The sequence below is a fragment of the Erpetoichthys calabaricus genome, chromosome 11 (genome assembly GCF_900747795.2).
Source record: "Erpetoichthys calabaricus chromosome 11, fErpCal1.3, whole genome shotgun sequence".
Classification (NCBI taxonomy): domain Eukaryota; kingdom Metazoa; phylum Chordata; class Cladistia; order Polypteriformes; family Polypteridae; genus Erpetoichthys; species Erpetoichthys calabaricus.
In genome coordinates, this window is record NC_041404.2 from 156,059,658 (window position 1) to 156,081,684 (window position 22,027).

At 36.7% G+C, this 22,027-nt stretch overlaps 1 protein-coding gene across 1 annotated transcript; it reads right to left on the reverse strand.

Moving 5' to 3' along the window:
* Positions 1 to 637: 637 nt before the first annotated feature.
* arpc1a (actin related protein 2/3 complex, subunit 1A) lies at positions 638 to 20,953 on the reverse strand. Its single transcript, XM_028814393.2, has 10 exons — positions 20,744 to 20,953; positions 18,954 to 19,055; positions 13,951 to 14,055; positions 13,364 to 13,586; positions 6,895 to 7,002; positions 5,782 to 5,994; positions 3,625 to 3,700; positions 3,190 to 3,383; positions 912 to 1,002; positions 638 to 723 (listed from the first exon to the last, which is right to left on the reverse strand). Exons 2-10 carry the CDS (start codon positions 19,015 to 19,017, stop codon positions 685 to 687), a joined length of 1,113 nt encoding a protein of 370 aa, XP_028670226.1. The 5' UTR covers positions 19,018 to 19,055; positions 20,744 to 20,953; the 3' UTR covers positions 638 to 684.
* Between the last annotated feature and the right edge of the window lie 1,074 nt (positions 20,954 to 22,027).

The window sequence follows — 22,027 nt, forward strand, 5'->3', positions numbered from 1 at the left end:
TGTACATCTAACAGTAAATAAATTAAAGCCTCATGGGAGTCACTTTAAGAACTGAAGACCCACCTCTCATGTCCCAGCACATGATGGTAGTTATCAAAGTTGGTAATCAATTTCAAAAAGAAAAAAAGGGAGTGCAGTGGCAGTGTAAGAGGGTAGGATGCTTTTCTCCGAGTACTCTGGTTTTCTAACTGAGGCAACACATGAGGATGACTGAGAGCTGGTCATACAGAGCTGACATGTGTGCACATAAAATTGAATGAATGAACGAACGGATACTATATCTTTAACCACAGGACAATGCCTTTAGTCCATTTTTATATTCCTTTTATTTCTAGCAGACCATTTACATAAAATTCCCCATAAATTAGTGTTTTACAGTGCTGCATGAGGATCTCATCTCAAATGAGATTATCTTCACTGCCCAATGCCACACGGCCAAGAAGAAGAAGCTTTGGTATAGAATAATGAAGAGGGAAAAAACAATCACAGCTAAAGTAAAAATCATGTCCAAAGCTCCTTATCTGAAATATTGATAACTGCAGAAATTTCAAATGACAGTTCAAAGTTTGATTCAATCTTTCCTTTGGAAGATTAAAAGTTTTCAGAATATTTTTTTTTTGTTTCTTTTTTTTTTGGGGGGGATCCTTTCTGCAAGCGGTGTCTTGCTAGACAAAATGGTTTCCTTCACATAATCCGCAGACCTTGGATAGACGACTCCAGAGTCTGAAAACAAGAAAAGCAGTACATTCATTGAGCAAGACAAAAAAAAAAAAAAAAAGATGTCTTTAACAAACCCGTCATAAATTAAGATTAAAATGTAGAACTTTCATTTTTCAAAACGTCCTTACAATTAACATAACTTTACATTTAATCATAGCCTTACTTCAGTTAACTATAACAAAAATGGCTACCTTGAAGTCCCATATGGTCATTGCACCGTCAATTCCAGTAGTGCAGAATTTACGACAATCTCTTTTATCTCCTTCATATATAGACACTTGGCTGCAAGAAATAAACAAGAAAATCCATAATTGATGCATATATCCAAACACAAAATTCTTAATTTTCAAAGCCAGATCATACTGAGGGTGAAAAAGCAACTGAAACCAGCAACAGACGGAAATATAACACGCTGCATAGTGGCAGTGACTAGGATTGGGAAAGTACTGGAAAAGTAGTGAAAAACCCAAACTTTAAAATGGTACAGTACCAGTATTTCAGGATTTTCAGTACAGGAAGTAAGCATCTGCTTTCCTCTCAATCCCCCCGAACCATCACTATTGCAATTGGTTAAAAGCATCCAGTTTGTAGACTTCATGAAAAGAACGTACACATTTCGACATTATCGGAACTAAATAACTCAAAGTTCACTCACTTACTGTACAAGTTACACCTTACTAAACAAATTATTTTCATTTGGAAGAATCCCACCCACTCCAAATATAACGGAAAGGCAAAACTGTCCTGTACTACATAAAATGATAGAAAATTAAATTCACTCTAAATGGCACAATTAAATTTTTATTGTATGGCAGAACCCACCCTCGTTGTTATTATCCTCAGTTAGCACTCTTCATAATAATAACTGAACAAGATCAGCTGCTGCAAAACTTTTAACAACGCTACTTCTTACCGTACTACTGCCCTCGCTCTGCCCTAATCGGTGGGAAAGAGGGATTTGAGTAGGAGTATTATATGTAGTGCTCATCTGCGGTGGGCTGGCGCCCTGCCTGGGGTTTGTTTCCTGCCTTGCTCCCTGTGTTGGCTGGGATTGGCTCCAGCAGACCCCCGTGACCCTGTAGTTAGGATATAGTGGGTTGGATAATGGATGGATGTAGTGCTTATTAAGATGTAATGTATGTAACATATTGGAATATTGAAATCTATTAAAATATACAGTAATCCCTCGCTATATCGCGCTTCGCCTTTCGCGGCTTCACTCCATCGCGGATTTTATATGTAAGCATATTTAAATATATATCGCGGATTTTTTGCTGGTTTGCGGATTTCTGCGGACAATGGGTCTTTTAATTTCTGGTACATGCTTCCTCAGTTGGTTTGCCCAGTTGATTTCATACAAGGGACGCTATTGGCAGATGGCTGAGAAGCTACCCAGCTTACTTTTCTCTCTCTCTTGCGCTGACTTTCTCTGATCCTGACGTAGGGGGATTGAGCAGGGGGGCTGTTCGCACACCTAGACGATACGGACGCTCGTCTAAAAATGCTGAAAGATTATCTTCATGTTGCTATCTTTTGTGCAGCTGCTTCCTGAAACGACATGCCGCACGGTGCTTCGCATACTTAAAAGCTCGAAGGGCACGTATTGATTTTTGATTGAAAAACAAACTCTGTCTCTCTCTCTTTCTCTGCTCCTGACGGAGGGGGTGTGAGCTGCCGCCTTCAACAGCTTTGTGCCGCGGTGCTTCGCATACTTAAAAGCCAAACAGCCCTATTGATTTGTTTGCTTTTCTCTATCTCTGTGACATGCTCTGCTCCTGACGCGCACTCCTTTGAAGAGGAAGATATGTTTGCATTCTTTTAATTGTGAGACGGAACTGTCATCTGTCTTGTCATGGAGCACAGTTTAAACTTTTGAAAAAGAGACAAATATTTGTTTGCAGTGTTTGAATAACGTTCCTGTCTCTCTACAACCTCCTGTGTTTCTGCGCAAATCTGTGACCCAAGCATGACAATATAAAAATAACCATATAAACATATGGTTTCTACTTTGCGGATTTTCTTATTTCGCGGGTGGCTCTGGAACGCAACCCCCGCGATGGAGGAGGGATTACTGTATACAAATAAATTTTGCAAAAGAAAAACGTTATCCATTAATTGATAAGTTAAATACAAATAAATTATATCAAGAACGACAATAAGATGAACTCCTGCTTTCCAATAATTTCTGTTTGTGGTGTTTACCACTAAGCTGTCTTTTAAAACACATTCAATAATGTGTCCCGCTGTTTTTTATTGTTCTCCCAATGCTAAACACCATAATGCAACTGGAGTAGATTTTCCTGCTTGGACATGTATATAAATGATTGGCTCCTTTATATTTGTACGTAAAACTAGTTATACACATATTGAAATTTTAGGAAAAAATGGTCATGTTATCAAATTTTCCATTGACTACAAAAATGTAGTAGTATCTTTTCCGAAAAAATAATGAATATCAATCCCCCTCACGTGATGCTGTTTTGATGCAGTGTCTCCAAGGCAGTGTTGCGGTCCTCTGTGGTGGCTCTCTTGTCCATATTGCGGAAGCGCTCCATAGCAGAGATATTGCGTTGAATGTTCTGCTTTGGAATGTCTAATTTGGAGACGAAAGTCAGGGTTCCACGATCATCACAGTTGAACAAGACTGGACAGCAGTCATGACCCTAAAATAGATGCCAAAATAAAGTACTTTACAGTTTTATTAATTTTTTTATACACATTTGCAAAGTGTACAATTACAAAAAAATATATATATATCAAGTCATCATGAGATACACTATGCAAATTACATTTATTGTGAAACTTAATATTGTATATATTTTTTTCATGCCTTTTGCAGTGTCCTCACGTGCACGGCTAGGGTACACAAATGCCACAACGCATTTCAAACAAAGTGCTACTTACAGCTGCCACAATGCTGTTCTCAGAGATGAAAATGACACTCAGCAAGGGAAGAAATTCAGTCTTCAATTGGGAAATCCTACACAACAAAATGTATTTCTTTGCATTATTATATTTTAATGCTAAAATACATAACATCAAACTCAGTTTGAAGGACCTGTTTATTAAATACCAATTACATAATCTAAATTTTTAAAATTAGTAACACCTTTGGAAAAAAACAAAAAAAAAATACTACACTTCAGAAGCATCAAACCATCAGAGGCATCAGACATTATCTGTTGTTATCGTAGGTACTGTTGCTCTTATTTGATTGGAAGGAAAGGGACTGTGCTCATTTAAAACAGCCCATAAAAATACTAAGTCAGCGAGTTATATTTTATATTACGTTAAAATTATTAAACATGCTTAATCGTAATCATGGTGATGGAGATCTGCACCAACTCTGACATTACTCTGTGCGTGAAAGGAAGAGGAGCTGCACAGGATGCCAATACATCGCAGAACCCACTCAAACACATACCCACTCACAAAGTATTTATGACATTCTTATTAAGTTAATATAAAGAAAACAAGATTGAAGAACACAGGTGTGTATACACATGGCTGATGAGGGGGACAGCATTATTACATTACAGGAACTGGTGGATTAACTGAACAGCTAAGGAATGCATCAGGTAAACCGATACTTGCTTTCTATTTTACAAAGTAAAGAGTTGTGATATGTTTGTTGGTTGAATTTCACTCTCCCCTGCACTTGTGACATTGCTATTGCCACAACTACACAGCGTCAGTGTGAAAACCTAATCGGTATGTCTTTTAGGATGAGGGAGAAAATTCACAAAAACATGTGCAAACTCCACACTGACAACATTTTAGGGCCCAGGATTTCAACTCACCACACCGGATGCAGCAGCTGTAATAAATGCCCCTAACTTTTAATAAATGATTTGAATTATTCATGTTGAAAGTGAATTCAAGTTATTCACTAACATCTAAAAAAGTTTTAGTCTAAACTGTTTATCAACAATCCAGAAAATGTATAGAATAAAAATATATGTCTGTATAACAATATTTACTAAATCTCAACAAACATTATCATCATAGAGAAAACGATTCTCCATATACCTTTCTTTTAAGTTAGGAGGGTAGTCAGAACAATGTGAATAAAGCGGTTTTATTTTTGTTGGAATTAAAGGAGAAAGAAGCAGCATTAGACAATGAATATTACTGGACTTGGAACAAATTGCCACTTTTGCCCAGTATTTCAACACTAGAACATCCTTAAAGAAATACTGCCCAAAAATGATATTCTTTATGTTAATTTACTCCATGCAGTATATACTGACGGCTGAAAAAAAATTTTAATCTTATTTAATCATACACAACACGAGAAAAAAGTTTATCACATAATAGAATTTAATGGTGACCAGTGCTGTATGATGGGCAACAATTTAAAAAATGTTCATAGAAAAAGAAAAAATAATTCCAATTACTTGTATGACATAATCCACCATTTCTGTTATCCACTAATATGCTCAAAACTTGCAAATAAATTCATTTTTTGCATGAATATTTTAACATTGTTTGCTGATCATCATATTAAACTTTTTCTCCCTGTTCTACATGAAAACGTGAGGAAAAAAATTCTCTGCCATCACTACAAACTACCTGGGTAACTAACAAATAAAACTGAGTATTCCTTTAACATTTCTAAATTGAACCTTACATGTGGAACTTTAGTCACTGTAGTATCTAAATGTAGCTTCTTTTTTATACACACTCGTACGTACACAAACATGCACAAAGAATACCTCTCGTTCAATTATGAAAATCTAGATTATAAAACTGTTTAAATAAAACATTGTCATAAAAACATACTTCTTGGCATCTTATAATTTTAATTATCAAGTGATTTTACTGCAAGCTTTAGCCTATGACCACGACGAGGTTAGTAAGTTATACAAAACTTCCAATTTTTCCAACTACTTTAAGATTACCATAAGTTTTCTTTACAATGCTGATAATGTTAGAAATGTCACATTTAATATGAAAAACAAAGTTAAGTGGGATTTACAAAACATTTTCTTGTACAAAAATGTGTATTGAAAATATAAGCACAGAAGTAAATTATCATAAAACAGTGAGTTTTGAACTTACATCATGCTTTTGGCGGCATCTACAACAGACACTGTGCTGTCGTGGCTAACCCATGCTAGACGGTTTCCACTAACTGAGAAACTGACGCTGTGCACCCAGCCTCCACTACCAGCACCTCCAAATTCTGCCATTACTTGACCAAAAGACATCTTGGAACCCCAAGGAGTAGCAGCAGGCTTCTCATCCACTTCCTTAATGTATGCTGAAAAGACTCTGAGGACACAAAGTAAACATTGCTCTTTACTCCTTGACTTTCAAATGAGAGTATGCAGTATACCAGAAAGGTGGGTGTTTGTGGTACAGAATGATAAATTATAATTGGAGACTGCAGCTAAGGGCACTGCGCAATTTATATGGTATGGAATCATGATGAATTTCGCAGTCCTTGGCCATTCTTTCTAACTGCAATAAAAAGTGATACAGCAGATCAGTCAAAAACAAAGGCTCTGCTTTCTAAGTAGACGCAGCTGGTGGGCTACAACTGTATACACCTAATCCACATTCAGCAAAAATGGCTACTTGGACATCACCATAAGATCTGTTCATCATAGATTTGTGAAAATGATCCATAACATTTTATCTCAGGGTACTTTTCTTAGATTCATATTTAAATGTACAGGATATGGTATTTTAATGACTTACTGCATATCTTCATCTTAATTAATGAACAACAATGGTCATGCATTAATAGAATGTGTTGAAATAAAATTAAAAAGAAGAATGTGTCCAATTGTATATAGATTTAAATAAAATATACCCTCACTGATAAAAAAAAGTAATATTTTAAGTATGTGAGGCACCATTAGAAACACTTGGCACTTTGTTTCAGACTGTGCCACATTTTGAGCTTCAATTTTTGAACCTTACCCTAGGAAACAAGCACACCTCCCAAAAATTTTAATTCTGAGCATAAGAAATTTTTATAATGAAACATTCTAGTTTTAACTAAAATTAACGCTTCAGAGGACTTTACTCTTGTCTGCCAATTCTCAGGGAACCTACTGCAGAACAATTAAATGGTAACAGGCACACCACAGAGTTTTCCCCGCAGTTTAGAGTCTGTCACTGTGTGATAAGACTCCTGGTAATTAAAAACAATATCTCACAACTTACCGGCACTTAAAGTCACAGGAACCTGCACCAAGCAAAACGTTGTTAGGGTGCCAATCTAGACTCAGAACTGTGGAACGTATAGGTTTTTTGATATGTTTGCTGACCCACCTAAATAATAAAAAAAACTGCTTACATAGTGCAATTTAAAAAATCTGAAAACAGTTATCTTTTCTTTCAAATCACCATATTCTTTCCTCACTAAATTAATATCACATAACGTTCAGAGATCATCACAGCAGCATTACAGCCATACAAGAAAAAAACTGGACAGGATGCCAGTTCATTGCAGGCCCCACTAAATTAACATCTCTCTCTATTATAAAAAAAAATCCAATAGAGAAACAGCACAGCTACAATACGTGATCGTCACGTTAAGATCACGGTAGACACTTAAAAGACCCGCGAGACTAGTGAGATTGGCCACGGAGCGTCTCAGCGCATATAAAGCGTATAAGGACAATACGTTATAAATGAAACGTAGATGACAAAACGAAGAAGAAAGCAGCGCGGAGAAAAGAGACTCAAAAGAGTTGGAGAGACAAAAAGAAAAAGAATAATCTATGTGCAAATTCAGAAAATAAGGAAAGTAATTATCAGCCCGGAACAAGTGGAATTGAAAAAAAAGCACGTCCAATCTGGATGTTGGCGCTATACACATGCAGAGCAGATTATGAAAGCAGTGGAATTCGAAAGGCTCAAAAAAAAAAATAGTTGGCACGATACACATGTGGAAAAAGTTAAAGAATATGAAAGTAGGAAAATTAGAAAGTATAAAAAAAAAAAGAAAGTAAAGCTCATAGGAGCACAAACAAACAGAAATTATTACTTGATAAAGGGAAAATAATCACCACGGACCAGGTGTCATTAAAAAAAAAAGCAGGATTAAGATAAGATAAGAACTTTATTTATCCCGAGGGAAATTCTTTTGTCATATACATGCTCAGTGCAACAAGAGGAATAAAGATAAGGTAGTAAAGAGTTTAAAAAGAACAGTAGTAATAGTGCAAACAGAATAACAAAATAACTATAACTAATAGTTTGTATTATAACTGTATAACTAATTTGTGCAAAGCAACAAACAACTATAACTAAAACTATAACAGATATAATAAAACAACAGATTATTAGTGCAAGTGGTTATGAAAAGTGACTTAGTGTTTGTGCCATGAATAAATGAGATAGCAGCATGTGATGATGGGATGAAACAAACATTCAGTAACATACAGATAAGTAAATAAAAAAACCGAATGAGACCTAATGACAAAATTCTGAAAAAGATCACCTACAGAATGAGGAAGAGTTATACAGTCTTATTGCCACAGGTAGAAAGGGTTTCCTGTGGCGTTCGGTTCTGCATTTGGAGGCAATGAGTCTTTTGCTGTGTGTGCTCTGATGACCCATCAAGGAGGCGTGCATAGGGTGAGAGGGGTTGTCCATGATACCGAGAAGCTTTTTCAGCATTCTCCTCTCAGACACCTCCACCAGGTTCTCCAGTCTGACACCCAGGACAGAACCAGCCTTTTTAATCAGCTTGTTCAGCCTGTTGGCATCAGCTGTCTTCACCCCACTGCCCCAGCACATGGCTGCAAAAGACATAGTAGAAAACAAAGTAAAACGTCATAAAAAGGTTAAAAAACAAGGGGGCCAAACACATGAAGAGCAGATTAGAGATAATGAAAACTGGAATTCAAAAGACTCAAAAAAAACGTAGGCGCGAAACACATGCAGAGCAAGACAGAGAATATGAAAGCAGTAAAAAACAACAGTGTCAAAAAAAGAAAGTAAACATCGCAATAACGCAAACAAAGAGAAATAACGAACAGAGAGATCTATCCTGAATTATGGTACAAAGTCATTAAACACGTGTCACTGACCTCATTAAAAAGATTCAGCACGTTGGGACTCGAAAGATTCCAAATATTGTTTTTACAGAAGTTCTGAAATAAAAGTGAAACTAATGAAATAGCAACAACTCAAAGAAAAGAAAAAATCTTAAAAGTGTGTATCCGAAAAAACAAAAATGGGGGTTGGCAAGCAAAGTGAGCAGGGGGTGAAGCCCCCTAGTATGTGTTAAAAAAATCCATAGTTAAAACGGGAAGGAGATTCTGCTGTTAAAATACAAACTATCTGATTAACCAGTGCAAATGCACTTTATGCCCTCTAACAAGACTGATATTAGCAAGTGTAACTTTTAATCATTGAGCCTAAAACTGGTAAACTCTCTTTAACACTACAAGGCAAAAGTAATCTGTTATTCCAGCAAGATCTGAATTTAATCTTAGTCATGATAACTAGAAAATCCTCACTCTGTTCATATGAAGATTAACTGTATCTGTGTGGAAATAAACTGCCTTCCAATGTACAATATATTTTGGAAATGTTCACTTATCCAGAAATGTAGTCTTTGTTAATAATGAGAAAACCAGATTCAAAAGGGTGCTTGTCAAAAAAAGAACTGTTTTGGTTCGAGATTAAAGTATCTGCATATTACACAGTAAAACCATATGGCTATCAATATTACCTTCAATAGAGTCAGGTGTCACAGTGTATTTATAGAAATGGGGAAAGGGCAGCTTATAAAATATTTTAATGGCAAAGCCAGGAAAGCCCATATTCGTCTAAATTACAGCTACAGACTGAAAATGTACATGTCATGTACAAACAGATTTGTCACTGGAATAATAAAAAAAGAAGGATGCAATATTTATTTTTAATAATTAAAACCAAATAGAATAATTATACAATATGGCTGAGTGATATAGTAAGGAAAGACTCAGTTACTACAGCTATGTATTTAAATTGCTAGAAATTGACAAACAAAAAGTATCATTGTATACAGACATCAGCAGATTACATTTTTAATTAAAAATTTCGCCCCCTGCTCGCTTTGCTCTCCAACCCCCGTGTTTGGTTTTCCGGATACACACTTTTAAGATTTTTTTTTTCTTTGAATTATTGCTGGGCGGCACGGTGGCACAGTGGGTAGCGCTGCTGCCTCGCAGTTGGGAGATCTGGGGACCTGGGTTCGATTCCCGGGTCCTCCCTACGTGGAGTTTGCATGTTCTCCCCGTGTCTGCGTGGGTTTCCTCCAGGGGCTCCGGTTTCCTCCCACAGTCCAAAGACATGCAGGTTAGGTGGATTGGCGATTCTAAATTGGCCCTAGTGTGTGCTTGGTGTGTGGGTGTGTTTGTGTGTGTCCTGCGGTGGGTTGGCACCCTGCCCGGGATTGTTTCCTGCCTTGTGCCCTGTGTTGGCTGGGATTGGCTCCAGCAGACCCCCGTGACCCTGTGTTCGGATTCAGCGGGTTGGAAAATGGATGGATGGATGGATGAATTGTTGCTATTTCATTAGTTTCACTTTTATTTCAGAACTTATGTAAAAACAATATTTGGAATCTTTCAAGTCCCAATATGCTGAATCTTTTAAATGAGGTCAGTGAGACATGTGTTTAATGACTTTGTACCATAATTCAGGATAGCTCTATCTGTTTGGAATTTCAGCACAGACAAAGCGATTTACATCATCAGCAGTTAATAATACTTTATGCAAAGTAACCAACAAATGCATGTGAGGTAAAACACATTTTTGAAATTCTGACTTAAACTTCAAAGCCTTACAATATTTACATACTTCTGACATATCACCTGTGTTCATATATTCGATCTCTATTCATTCGCCTTTCAGTTATTTCTCCGAGTAATAGTTTCTCCTTTTTTGCGCTAATGCGATGTTTACTTTCTTTTTTTGACACTGTCGATTTTTTCTGCTTTCATATTCTCTACCTTGCTCTGCATGTGTTTCGTGCCTACATTTTTTTTTTTTTTTTTTTTTTTGAGTCTTTTGAATTCCAGTTTTCATTATCTCTAACCTGCTCTACATGTGTTTGGCCCCTTTGTTTTGTAACTAATTTATGATGTTTCACTTTGTTTTCTACTCTGTCTTTTATTTCTGACCTCACTTTGTCCTGCTTATTTTCCCAATGACACCTGGTCCGTGGTGATTATTTTCCCTTTTTTGAGTTATAACTTCCTTGTATTTGCGCAACTGCAATCTTTACTTTCTTTTTTTTTATACTTTCTAAGTTTCCTACTTTCATATTCTTTAACTTTCTCCACATTTGTATCGCGTACAGTAATCCCTCGCTATATCGCGCTTCGCCTTTCGCGGCTTCACTCCATCACGGATTTTATATTTAAGCATATTTAAATATATATCGAGGATTTTTTGCTGGTTCGCGGATTTCTGCGGACAATGGGTCTTTTAATTTCTGGTACATGCTTCCTCAGTTGGTTTGCCCAGTTGATTTCATACAAGGGACGCTATTGGCAGATGGCCGAGAGGCTACCCAACTTACTTTTCTCTCTGTCTTGCACTGACTTTCTCTGATCCTGACGTAGGGGGATTGAGCAGGGGGGCTGTTCGTACACCTAGACGATACGGACGCTCGTCTAAAAATGCTGAAAGATTATCTTCACGTTGCTATCTTCTGTGCAGCTGCTTCGTGAAGTGACATGCTGCACGGTGCTTCGCATACTTAAAAGCTTGAAGGGCACGTATTGATTTTTTTATCTGTCTCTCTCTCTCTCTCCCTGCTCCTGACGGAGGGGGTGTGAGCTGCCGCCTTCAACAGCTTTGTGCCACGGGTGCTTCGCATACTTAAAAGCCAAACAGCCCTATTGATTTGTTTGCTTTTCTCTATCTCTATGACATGATCTGCTCCTGACACACACTCCTTTGAAGAGGAAGATATGTTTGCATTCTTTTAATTGTGAGACGGAACTGTGATCTCTGTCTTGTCATGGAGCACAGTTTAAACTTTTGAAAAAGAGACAAATGTTTGTTTGCAGTGTTTGAATAACGTTCCTGGCTCTCTACAACCTCCTGTGTTTCTGCGCAAATCTGTGACCCAAGCATGACAATATAAAAATAACCATATAAACATATGGTTTCTACTTCGCGGATTTTCTTATTTCGCGGCTGGCTCTGGAACGCAACCCCCGCGATGGAGGAGGGATTACTGTATACTTTTTTTTTTGAGCCTTTCGAATTCCACTGCTTTCATAATCTGCTCTGCTTGTGTATAGCGCCAACGTTTGTGAACGTGTTTATGAAGTTCTACTTTGTCTTTTACTCTGTCTTTTAATTCTGAGCCCGATTGGACATGCTTTGTTTCAATTCCACTTGTTACGGGATGATAATTACTTTCCTTATTTTCTGAATTTGCACCTAGATTATTTTTTCTTTTTTGCTCATTTTTCTCTCCAACGCTTTTGAGTCTCTTTCTTCTTTGCTTAGTCGTCGACGTTTCATTTATAACATATTGTCCTTATACGCTTTATATGTGCTGAGACTCTGGATCTGTGTGTGCTCAAATCCTTCACAAGACTGAATGTTTTGCTGCCCCATTGTCTTATTTGATATTGATTGTAAGTAGGGCGTGTCTTGCAAGAATCTCATGTTCTACGTCATCACGAGACAGTCCTGGGTCAATCTCTTGGCACAATGTCTCATGTTTAAGGTCCTCGCAGGTCTTTTAACTGTCTTCCGTGATCTTAACGTGAAGATCACATCTCGACTCCCTACTGTTTCTCTCCAGGATTTTTTTTATAATAGAGAGATGATTCATTTTGCAATTCACAGAGATGCTAAGATTGCTCAAAGATATCGAATAGCATATGCCCTGTAAGAATGGCCTGTCATTATCAAATATAAACATAGTGAGAATAAAATATAATAAACTATTGAGTTCCACAGCCATAAATTGAAAATATCAATTGATCACAACTCTTTATATGGATAAAGTTACTGAACAGATAGAGCAAATAAGAGATGACACGTTGTGAATGTTGTTACATTTTGCAAAGAGCATTGCATAGTTTTGTAATTCACAAAAGAAAAATTGTGAATCAGAAGCCTTAAACGCTATGTCAATTGAAGCTGACACAGAAGGCTGTAAGGATAACTGCAAGGCTGTTTGTACAATAGGTATTGTGATACTGATAAATGGGAGTCTGGATGACAATAAATACAATAAACTATTTTGAACTATATGAAAACACCGCCTGGGTTCACTTCCTGGGTCCTCCCTGCGTGGAGTTTGCATGCTTTCCCCGTATCTACATGGGTTTCCTCCGGGTTCTCCGGAGAAGACATGCAGGTTAGGTGGATTGGCGATCCTAAATTGTCCCTGGTGTGTGTATGCCCTGCGGTGGGCTGGCGCCCTGCCCAGGGTTTGTTTCCTGCCTTGCACCCTGTGTTGGCTGGGATTGGCTCCAGCAGACCCCCGTGACCCTGTGTTAGGATATAGCGGGTTGGAAAATGACTGACTGAAAACACCATTATGTACAAGAGGAAATGGCAAATTAATTTACAAATTGGTTAAAAAAAGAGAAAATACATTGTTAGGGAAAAAATATAGAAGACTTCTAAAAAAAATAATTTCTTCATAAACTTGGTATCCGTCACTTACCAGTCATTCTCCGACTCAAAATAACATACTGAAATTAGCCGTGCTCCGCTCCCAACTGCGAACTTATTCTCTAAAGGAGACCATTTCACAAAGGTGGCTGCACGGTTTATTCTCAGTATGACCAGAGTCGGCTTCCATATCCCATCCTTTTGGCTCCAAACATAGGCATTGCGATCTGCACCACAAGTTACAATGCGGTCGCTTTTCGGAGCCCAATCTATTCCTAGAAAGACAAAAACAGTATGACCTTTGTTAAAGGTTTCATTTACTAAAGAACTGTTTCATTTTTATGACAAAGATTGTATAAAAAGTATGACTACAGGAACTAGCTACACTTGTGCATAATTGAAACTAAACCCAATGCAGTTGATGCCAATAATTGTAAGATTAGTGCCTCAAGAATTGCATTCCAATTGACTGAGGCAAGTGTCTTTCCTCCTGTATCAAATCAGAGCCGAGAAAGAATGCAGTCTGTAACGTAGCTTTATGCAGGCAAGAATGTGTCCTCATTGCTGCTATAATAACCCACTGATAGAGATCAGTTTTCAACCTTCATTTTTGAAATGTAATGCAATTTGGCAACATACCTGTGATGTGTCCATTGTGTTCCTTAAGATCATGAGTTTTGATCCACTGGTTACCACTTTTCTTATAGATATGAACTTCATGATTATTGGGACTAATTGCAATCTCTGAGGAACAAAAAACAATTTTATTAGGAAGTAAAAAGTAACAGCATCAAAATAGAAACAATCTGAAGAAGGCTCAACAGCTCAATCACCATGTTTCTTTTGACCACACATGGAATGGTGTACCTCTGCTTGTTTGTGTGTCAGAATGTGAGTACTGAGACAAGGCAACTCAAAAATTAATTACTCCATCTGAGTGAAATTTAATGCAGTTATTAAAATTGTAAAATGCTTCAAGACTACTAAATTTGCACAGTATTCCTCCAGTAGGTCCTGGTCTACAGAGAAACCTAGATATACCACAGATGTATACAAAGAAAGTCAGAATTGTAAAAATTATAGTTTCATGTACGTAAAGTCACAAGCTAGACACAACAGACTTTGTCTTTTCATTGTGGAATTATTTTTTTCTCCTTATACAGATTCACAAGGTGGTCGCATTTCTTTTGTATCTCTCAAATGATATGTCACCTTGGTTAACGGTGCCAGACAAAAAATAATAATAATAACAAGTAAGCATACAGTGGAATATTATTTTTACTATAAATATTAAGAGCTTGCCAAATTTAAACTCAGACAGATGAAGCAATGTTATTAAAAACAAAGAAATATTTACTGTACATTTCATCTTTTTAGTGCAAAAAAAAAACTTTTGCACAGTTAGTTATCGATTATCATGTGGATCTGTCATAATATACATTCATTATTTTATAGTAAATATCATGTAACATCATTTTGGTTGTTCCCAAAAGGCCATTTTTGTGCATGTACTTTTTTCATTTCTCTCTATTCATAGCTCTTCCCTTTATGTCACCACATGTGGCTTTCCCTTTTATATCACTTTTTACAAATATCACAAATTTTACAATTTGTGTCATTTCCTCATAAAGGTAACAAAGGGAAAAACTCTGTGGTCTGAGAAAAAAAAATTACATATTTCATTAAATAACTGGAAGCATCAGGAAGCATCAGGTTTCCCAAAAATACACTAGAACATATTTAATTAGCAAATAAATGTAAAAGATTTTGTGCACTAAAGTGCTTACCCTAGAAAATATTTTTAAATAGGTGTGGCACTGATTAATACCTAAATAAAACAGCATGAAATAATAACATTACAGTAGTATTGAAAAACAAAAAATATAAAATTATAAAAATGGAATAGGTATACATTAGTAATTGAATTACAATAAAAACATACTCACAAAATGGGCATACATACATATTTTAAATTTTCATTCACGAAAGGCATGGCAATAAAAAAGGCATACAAACTTTTAACTGAACAACATTTTCTAACTTGTTATAATTAACAGGAAGTCAGACGACTGTTGTGTGCTTTGCATTACAAATGACTGAAAGGGGATCTGAATTGCGAGAATTTGTTTCCTTTGGGGGCAAGGGGGATCATGTTGTAGCCTGAAGGCAGAGTTAAACTTTTGTCTCAAAACAACCTGCAATGTAAAGAATGTTACATTTAAGGACTGAAGTTACTAAAATCTTGCTACTCATCAGGTGATGGAGCAGTCACTTTAGTCACACATCACAATTTACCTAATTACAGAATTTAATTTTTTGGTAGTGTGAGGTTAGATTAGTTTTGGCAGCCAATCGACGTAAGCAATGCTGGGATAAGAATAGCTACAAGGTGTGAAATTAAATAAACAAACATCACTGGAAACCCGTTTGTAGTGTGTTGCCTTCAAAAATTCAGTTATTTAATAGATGTAATTTATTTCAACACTGGATGCTGCAGTAATAAAAAAGCAGTAAGTAATCATTTACTGAAATAAATTTTAACACACATGCATGTATCTCCCAGAGTTTTCAAGTCATACTGTATGTGCAGTATATATTTATATACTTTAAAAGTGAACAAACATAATGCTCACTCGCTCACTCACTCACTAAGTAACAACCAGTTTCTCAGCAGAGATGTACTGTTTTTGCTGATGGATTGCTAAGATTGTCACTTCAGCAACCCAGTACAGTAGTTGTACTCCCTGAGACACTAAGGCTGCAAGGTTTACTTGTGATGCTGCGATTTACAAGCAGCAGGATCCACCTATCCTTATTTAAATGGACTGCTGCCTGTCTAGCTGTTTTCCTATGACAGAACTTATTGCATGGCTGCTAGTGTTGCTGGTTAAGTTCGGTGGCACATGCTGTCTTTGCTGAGGGATCACCAAGTCTCCCTACACACTTCCAGCAGCTAAATTCCTTGAGAGGGCACAGCTAGAAACATACTAAGGATGCTGAAGATTGCAGCCAGCTTTCAATCAAGCTGCTTATCTGTGACTGAGCTTACTGTGCATGTTGCTGATTACATTTAGTTACACGTGCACATGAAAGCACAAAATGATCAAAAGTGGTGACAAAGTCTGTAGTGTGCGGTACTAGCTCATACCATTAGTGATGACTGCTATATATTCATCCGTGTCAAAACTAGTTTACTTTATAAGTAAGCAAACAAAAGTCACTAGCTGAAACTTAGTTGAAATTCATTTTAAACAAAACTTTTGGAATTTTATGATTTCATTTATATTGGTGGAATTAATGTAACCTAAGAGCTGCCTATATATAATATTAAAGTACATGGGTTAGTGTTCATCAGTTAATCTTTAACAGTTCAGTTGTTCAATTCAGTTCTAGTATAACTAACAGTTATATGGTGTGCAACTTTAGCTCTGGCCAATTCCTTGTTAGATGAGTGAGCGGTGGGTTTTCATGCTGTCACTATGCATTTTTCCATCTCTATTAGGAAATGTATATGTATAGGACTAAGGCTGACATACTGTATATACCAATGGTTGATTTTAGTTTAAATTATTTGTGGTTTAAAGTACAGAAATATTGCTCCAATACCATTTTATTAACAAGTTTGAAATGTTTTTCTTCAAAATATGTAATAAAACATTATGCACTTTTGCCAAGATTTCTACTAACAGCCATTTTTATTGTAAGATCTGACCTGCCTACAAATTCGGGTTACTAATGTCAGCCGTGACACAACTCATTTGTAACCAACGGCCATCTTTATATTGATTTGTTGTTTTTGATACATAAAAAACAACCTTTTCAGTTTCAATATTTAATAACAAGCTATAATCATATGGTTACAAAGAAATGTATAATCAAAATAGTTAAATAAAAAGAATATGGTTAAACGATGTAATCCATTTCCAGTTAAAAAAAAAAATAAGTGGGATGTATTGAGTCAACAATTTTTTTTAAATAAGTACTAGGGGGGGCTTTGCCCCCTGCTCACTTCCCACACCTCACAGCCTGTGCTACATGCCAGCCACTTCGTGTCTCTGCTGCTTGCGTATGTGGTTTTCACTTTCACCAAACAACAAATCTTTTAATTCTCGTGGATAGGCCTCTTCATTGGGAAGAAACACTACTTTTCCCTGATGGCAACACAAATTTGACAATCTACAAGTCTCCAACTTAAAGTTTAAATCCAAACAATATATTTGATGTCTTTTCGCTGTTCTGTTATTTCACCGAGTAATAATTTCTGTTTGTTTGCGCTATTATTTTTTTGAGACTTTTGAATTTTAGTACTTTCATTATCTCTAACCTGCTCTGCATGTGTATCGCGCCAACGTTTTTGAATTCTTTACGACGTTCTACTTTGTCATCTGCTCTTTGTCTTTTATTTCCGGCCCCGGGTGTGGTTAAATCTCTTAACACAATGTCTCATCTCACGGGACATGAAAGTATCTCTCTGAAAAAGTCACGTCTCATCCCAGGCTAAAAAATCTCGTCTCACCCCATGTTTTTTTTTTTTATTATAATACAGAGATAATGAAGAGACACATTTCAGTTTTTATTTTGATTGAAATTAATTTCAGTACACTGCATAACTTAACTGCCATACATAAAATTAGAAAATCTGACAGCAATCCAAATACTGTAAAAATGTTGTATGGTACAGTCTCTGGCAACATACACCCTAGTTAATTCACAATATGATCTAATCCAGTGTTTCTGGTACATAGCTCAATTATATATATATAATTTAATTATATTAAATTGTGAATTTCCCATTGGGATTAATAAAGTATCTATCTATTCTATCTATCTATCTATACAACAATTCAGGTGCAGGAATTAATCAACTGTCAAATGTCTTTATTAAAGTGAAACTAGTACACTAAAACCAATTAGAAAGTACAAAATTAAAATTGACTTTTATATATTTTTTTTATCCACTCACTGATAACACAAAAAAATAATCACATTCCAAAGAATGACCATATGCACAATTTACAATATTATTTTGGCTTATGGTTTTGAATAACACTGACAGCTTTTATTTTAAAAGTAGCCCAGAGAGAAATATCACTTGCTTAGAGAGTGAAATTATTGTACAGTGTAAAGAAGGAATTTGTATTTCATTTTCACAGGTCTTTTGATTTGCCATTCATTTCTAGACAGATGTCTCAAGTTGCTGTAAGGATATTACAGCCATTGGTGATCAGGTTACACCTGCCAATTAGTAATGCCTTCATTCTTTTAAAGGATTGTGAGAGTTATGCAGACAGGCAGGCACTACATCCCCTCAGGTACACAGCAGGCATGGCATACAATATGCTTACACTACTTTGCTGATAGCACTAGAAATCAGCCATTTTAGCATTCCTTGACACAATTTAGCAAATATTTTAAAAAAGTATCAAAAGAAACACTTCCGAAAAAGTCATAAACACCATTACAAATTTACATAAAACCAACTACTTTAAGAAAAGAGTTAATCTACTGCTTCAGATGCAAACAGTTCCTACATAAACAGTTCTAGATTACACTAAACTAGCATCAAAACATATTAGTTTAGGGTTTATGCACACTATATTCAAAAACTGTGACCTAGGTTGCAAAAAAAAAAAAAAACTTACGTGTTCTGTCACGGTTCCAGGCATGGCATGTGATTGGTTCCAACAGAAACTGATGTAGAGACATTATGATCGCAAAAATTCTTTCAACAGCTACGCCAAGCCCTGAGAAAATTATAATTGATATTATGAACTCATACTGAACAGTCATTGCATATGAATGTTGCACTGCTAAACCATATTATCTGATTGCACCTGTTAAAAATAATTGCTCTCTTACTGTATATAAACATAAATTAGTCACTCTCATTCACAGCCCTCTAATTTTGATGAAGGACTCATGAAGTTGCAGTATACATGCATATATCATTATTTATTTAATATCATAACCTCAGTCAGGGTTGTATTAAGCTGGACTGTGCATGCATAATTTATAACTTTATATAAAATCATTCATACATCTTCTGTCACAAGCCCAGTATCCTGGTCAGGGTTATAGAAAGCCACAGAATGCATACCTGGTCTATAAATTTACAGTAACTTCTTGCCATAATCCATTTGTCCTTGTAATGGTTACATGAAGCATGTACATTTTATTTATTTACATTCATTAAGGAATTCATTCATCCACTGTCATAAGTTGCTTAAACTAGTCAGAGACTCCTGAAGTCGGCTTTTTTTTTGTCATAGTGAGTTCTTTCTTCATAATTTAAAAGTGGATGTGCGTTTTTTTTTTTTTTTAAGATAGATACACACTAGATTACTATAGTCTAATACATTATGTTGCAAGTTAGTGTTTTCTTTTCTAGTAAATTCTGATATTAAGATGTAGTGCACATAATCAACTCAATTTCCTAGTTTCAGCATATTAAAGTTCACAATGACCTTGATTAGTCTATTTTAATCATCAAAAACTGGGACAATAAAAATCACATGCAAAGGTTTAAAAATGTATAGACCGTGTATGCTTCAATACTATGCAATTGTATATACTGTATATATTTATTTGTCATAGAAGGTGCGGTTGTTTTAACATGACCAAATGAAATACAAAGTGGAAGGTAACAGGGGACCATTTTAGTCAAGTCTAAACATTACCAGTAAACATATTACTCAAGCACCTTAAAGATATGTTGTGCTCACATTCCCTTATATCTCCATGACCAACACTGTACATACAACACAAGCCTACTTGTGAAATTGACGATAAAAGATCAGAGTCCGAACTTTATAAAAACCGACCCCTGGATTCGAAAAATACCTTAGCACAAGGAAATAAATGCCACCCATGCGTACTTTTTAAAGAAGTGTCTATTTAAAATCTAGGTGGAGAGTGTGATAAGACGTACTGCAGGAAGAAGCTCGACAAACATTGCTGTTTTCGGGGAATTCTATAATCACAGCTGTTGAGCAAAAATCTAGAAAAATGAAAGGCACGTTGCTGATTTGTGACATAACTCAAGTCGCGATACACCCGTCACATTTCTGGATTTTAGCTGAAACTGGAGACAGTAACGCGTAGAGATAGGGTAAGGTATCACTAACTGCATATTTTTTAAAACTGTACCTTAAGTAAATAAGAAAAATAGGTGTAACCTGTGGATTCGAGGACGTTTACCATAGTGAATCTAAATAAAGCAACCTCTAAACAAACACAAAAGACTAACTAGATATCCAAAATGAGTTTCATAGCGAATCGCCGGTTCATATACTCCGGCCTTCGGATGCTGGGCAGTCGTTCCACAGCACCGGAATTTCCCACCAGCCGACGCGTCACTCCCTACTCGTTCCCTTCAACACGGCCCAAGGTGAGGCAAGCCGGTCTTTAAAGGGCCTCGGCGAATTCCGCCTACCTCAAAGTACTGGATCAGAAAATCTTGCTTGATTGTGTCGATGTTCCCTTTTTGCGGATGGAGGGTGTGGTGACAAATGCAGCGACGGACCTGAATTCGCGGACTCTGGGCAGTCGACACGAATTCACGCCGGGAAGATCGGGGACAATCAGGGACCGGGAAGCACGGCTAGCTGAACGAGCGTGCGCACTAACTCGTGCGCGTACCCGCTGACGACGCGCCTCCAGCCACGCAAGCGCGTCCACCAAAGGCGTTCCCGTGAATTCGCGTGCTGCTATAAAGTGGAGGCGCTGATTTCTTCTTTGTTAGTTTAGGTGCTTCGGTTTCTTTCCTGGTTTAGCGGGACATATTTTGCCTTTAATTTTCTTAATTTCTATCCATTCTTTATTGTTGTAACCTTGCAGTCTAGCTTGCTTTTATTTCAGTTGTTAATCCTCGTGGTTGTTTCTATTGCAGGTCGTACATTCTCGTGACACAAATACTGGACAAGTTGTATGTTTCGCTTGCTTCAGAGTACCCACCTTGTGCTGTAAATGTATGGCTGTCAGCTACAATAATCCTATATATCAGTTTTATAAAAATAATGTTTACTATTCATACAATATTAATAGTTGATGTTTTGTATTGTGGCCAAATGGATTCTTTTCTCTTTACATGGCACTTTTAAGTGGATCGGTGGATGGAATTGTGTTTGTGACTTTGCCGTCTTTATAGGCTAAACTCAACAGTGGCATATCTACTTTGAAAGTAATGAAGCTCATGCTTCAGAGCCCGACATCCTGGAGGGAGCCCAGTTGAGACTTTAGACCACATTGCTTAAAAGTTTTGGGTGTCTATAGTATGTGAAGTTTTTTTTTTTTATAATATTATTAATATAGTGTAATTCAATAAAAATAATAATTAAAAGGTTACCCGTAAATATAAAAAATGTTAAAAGTAAGTAATGTTTCAGTCAGTCATTATCCAATCCGCTACATCCTAACACAGGGTCACGGGGTCTGCTGGAGCCAATCTCAGCCAGCACAGGGCACAAGGCAGGAACAAACCCCAGGCAAGGCACACCCACTAGGGACAATTTAGGATCGTCAATGCACCTAACCTGCATGTCTTTGGACTGTGGGAGGAACCCACACAGACACCAGGAGAACATGCAAACTCCACGCAGGGAGGACCCGGGAAGCAAACCCAGGTCTCCTTACTGCGAGGCAGCAGCGCTACCACTGTGCCACAAGGATATTTCATTATAGATATATTCTAAATATATGGGGGCAAAGAGGTCCCTAT

Bases quoted from the DNA above. Each gene is read 5' to 3' on its own strand.
- arpc1a (XM_028814393.2), bottom strand. From the start codon at position 19,017: ATGTCTCTACATCAGTTTCTGTTGGAACCAATCACATGCCATGCCTGG. The intron at 7,003-13,363 runs GTAAGTGACGGA...TTTATTATTTAG, and splicing joins TTTGAGTCGGAGAATGACTG to GTGGGTCAGCAAACATATCA. The intron at 3,384-3,624 runs GTAAGTAGCACT...CATCTATTTTAG, and splicing joins AGAACAGCATTGTGGCAGCT to GGTCATGACTGCTGTCCAGT.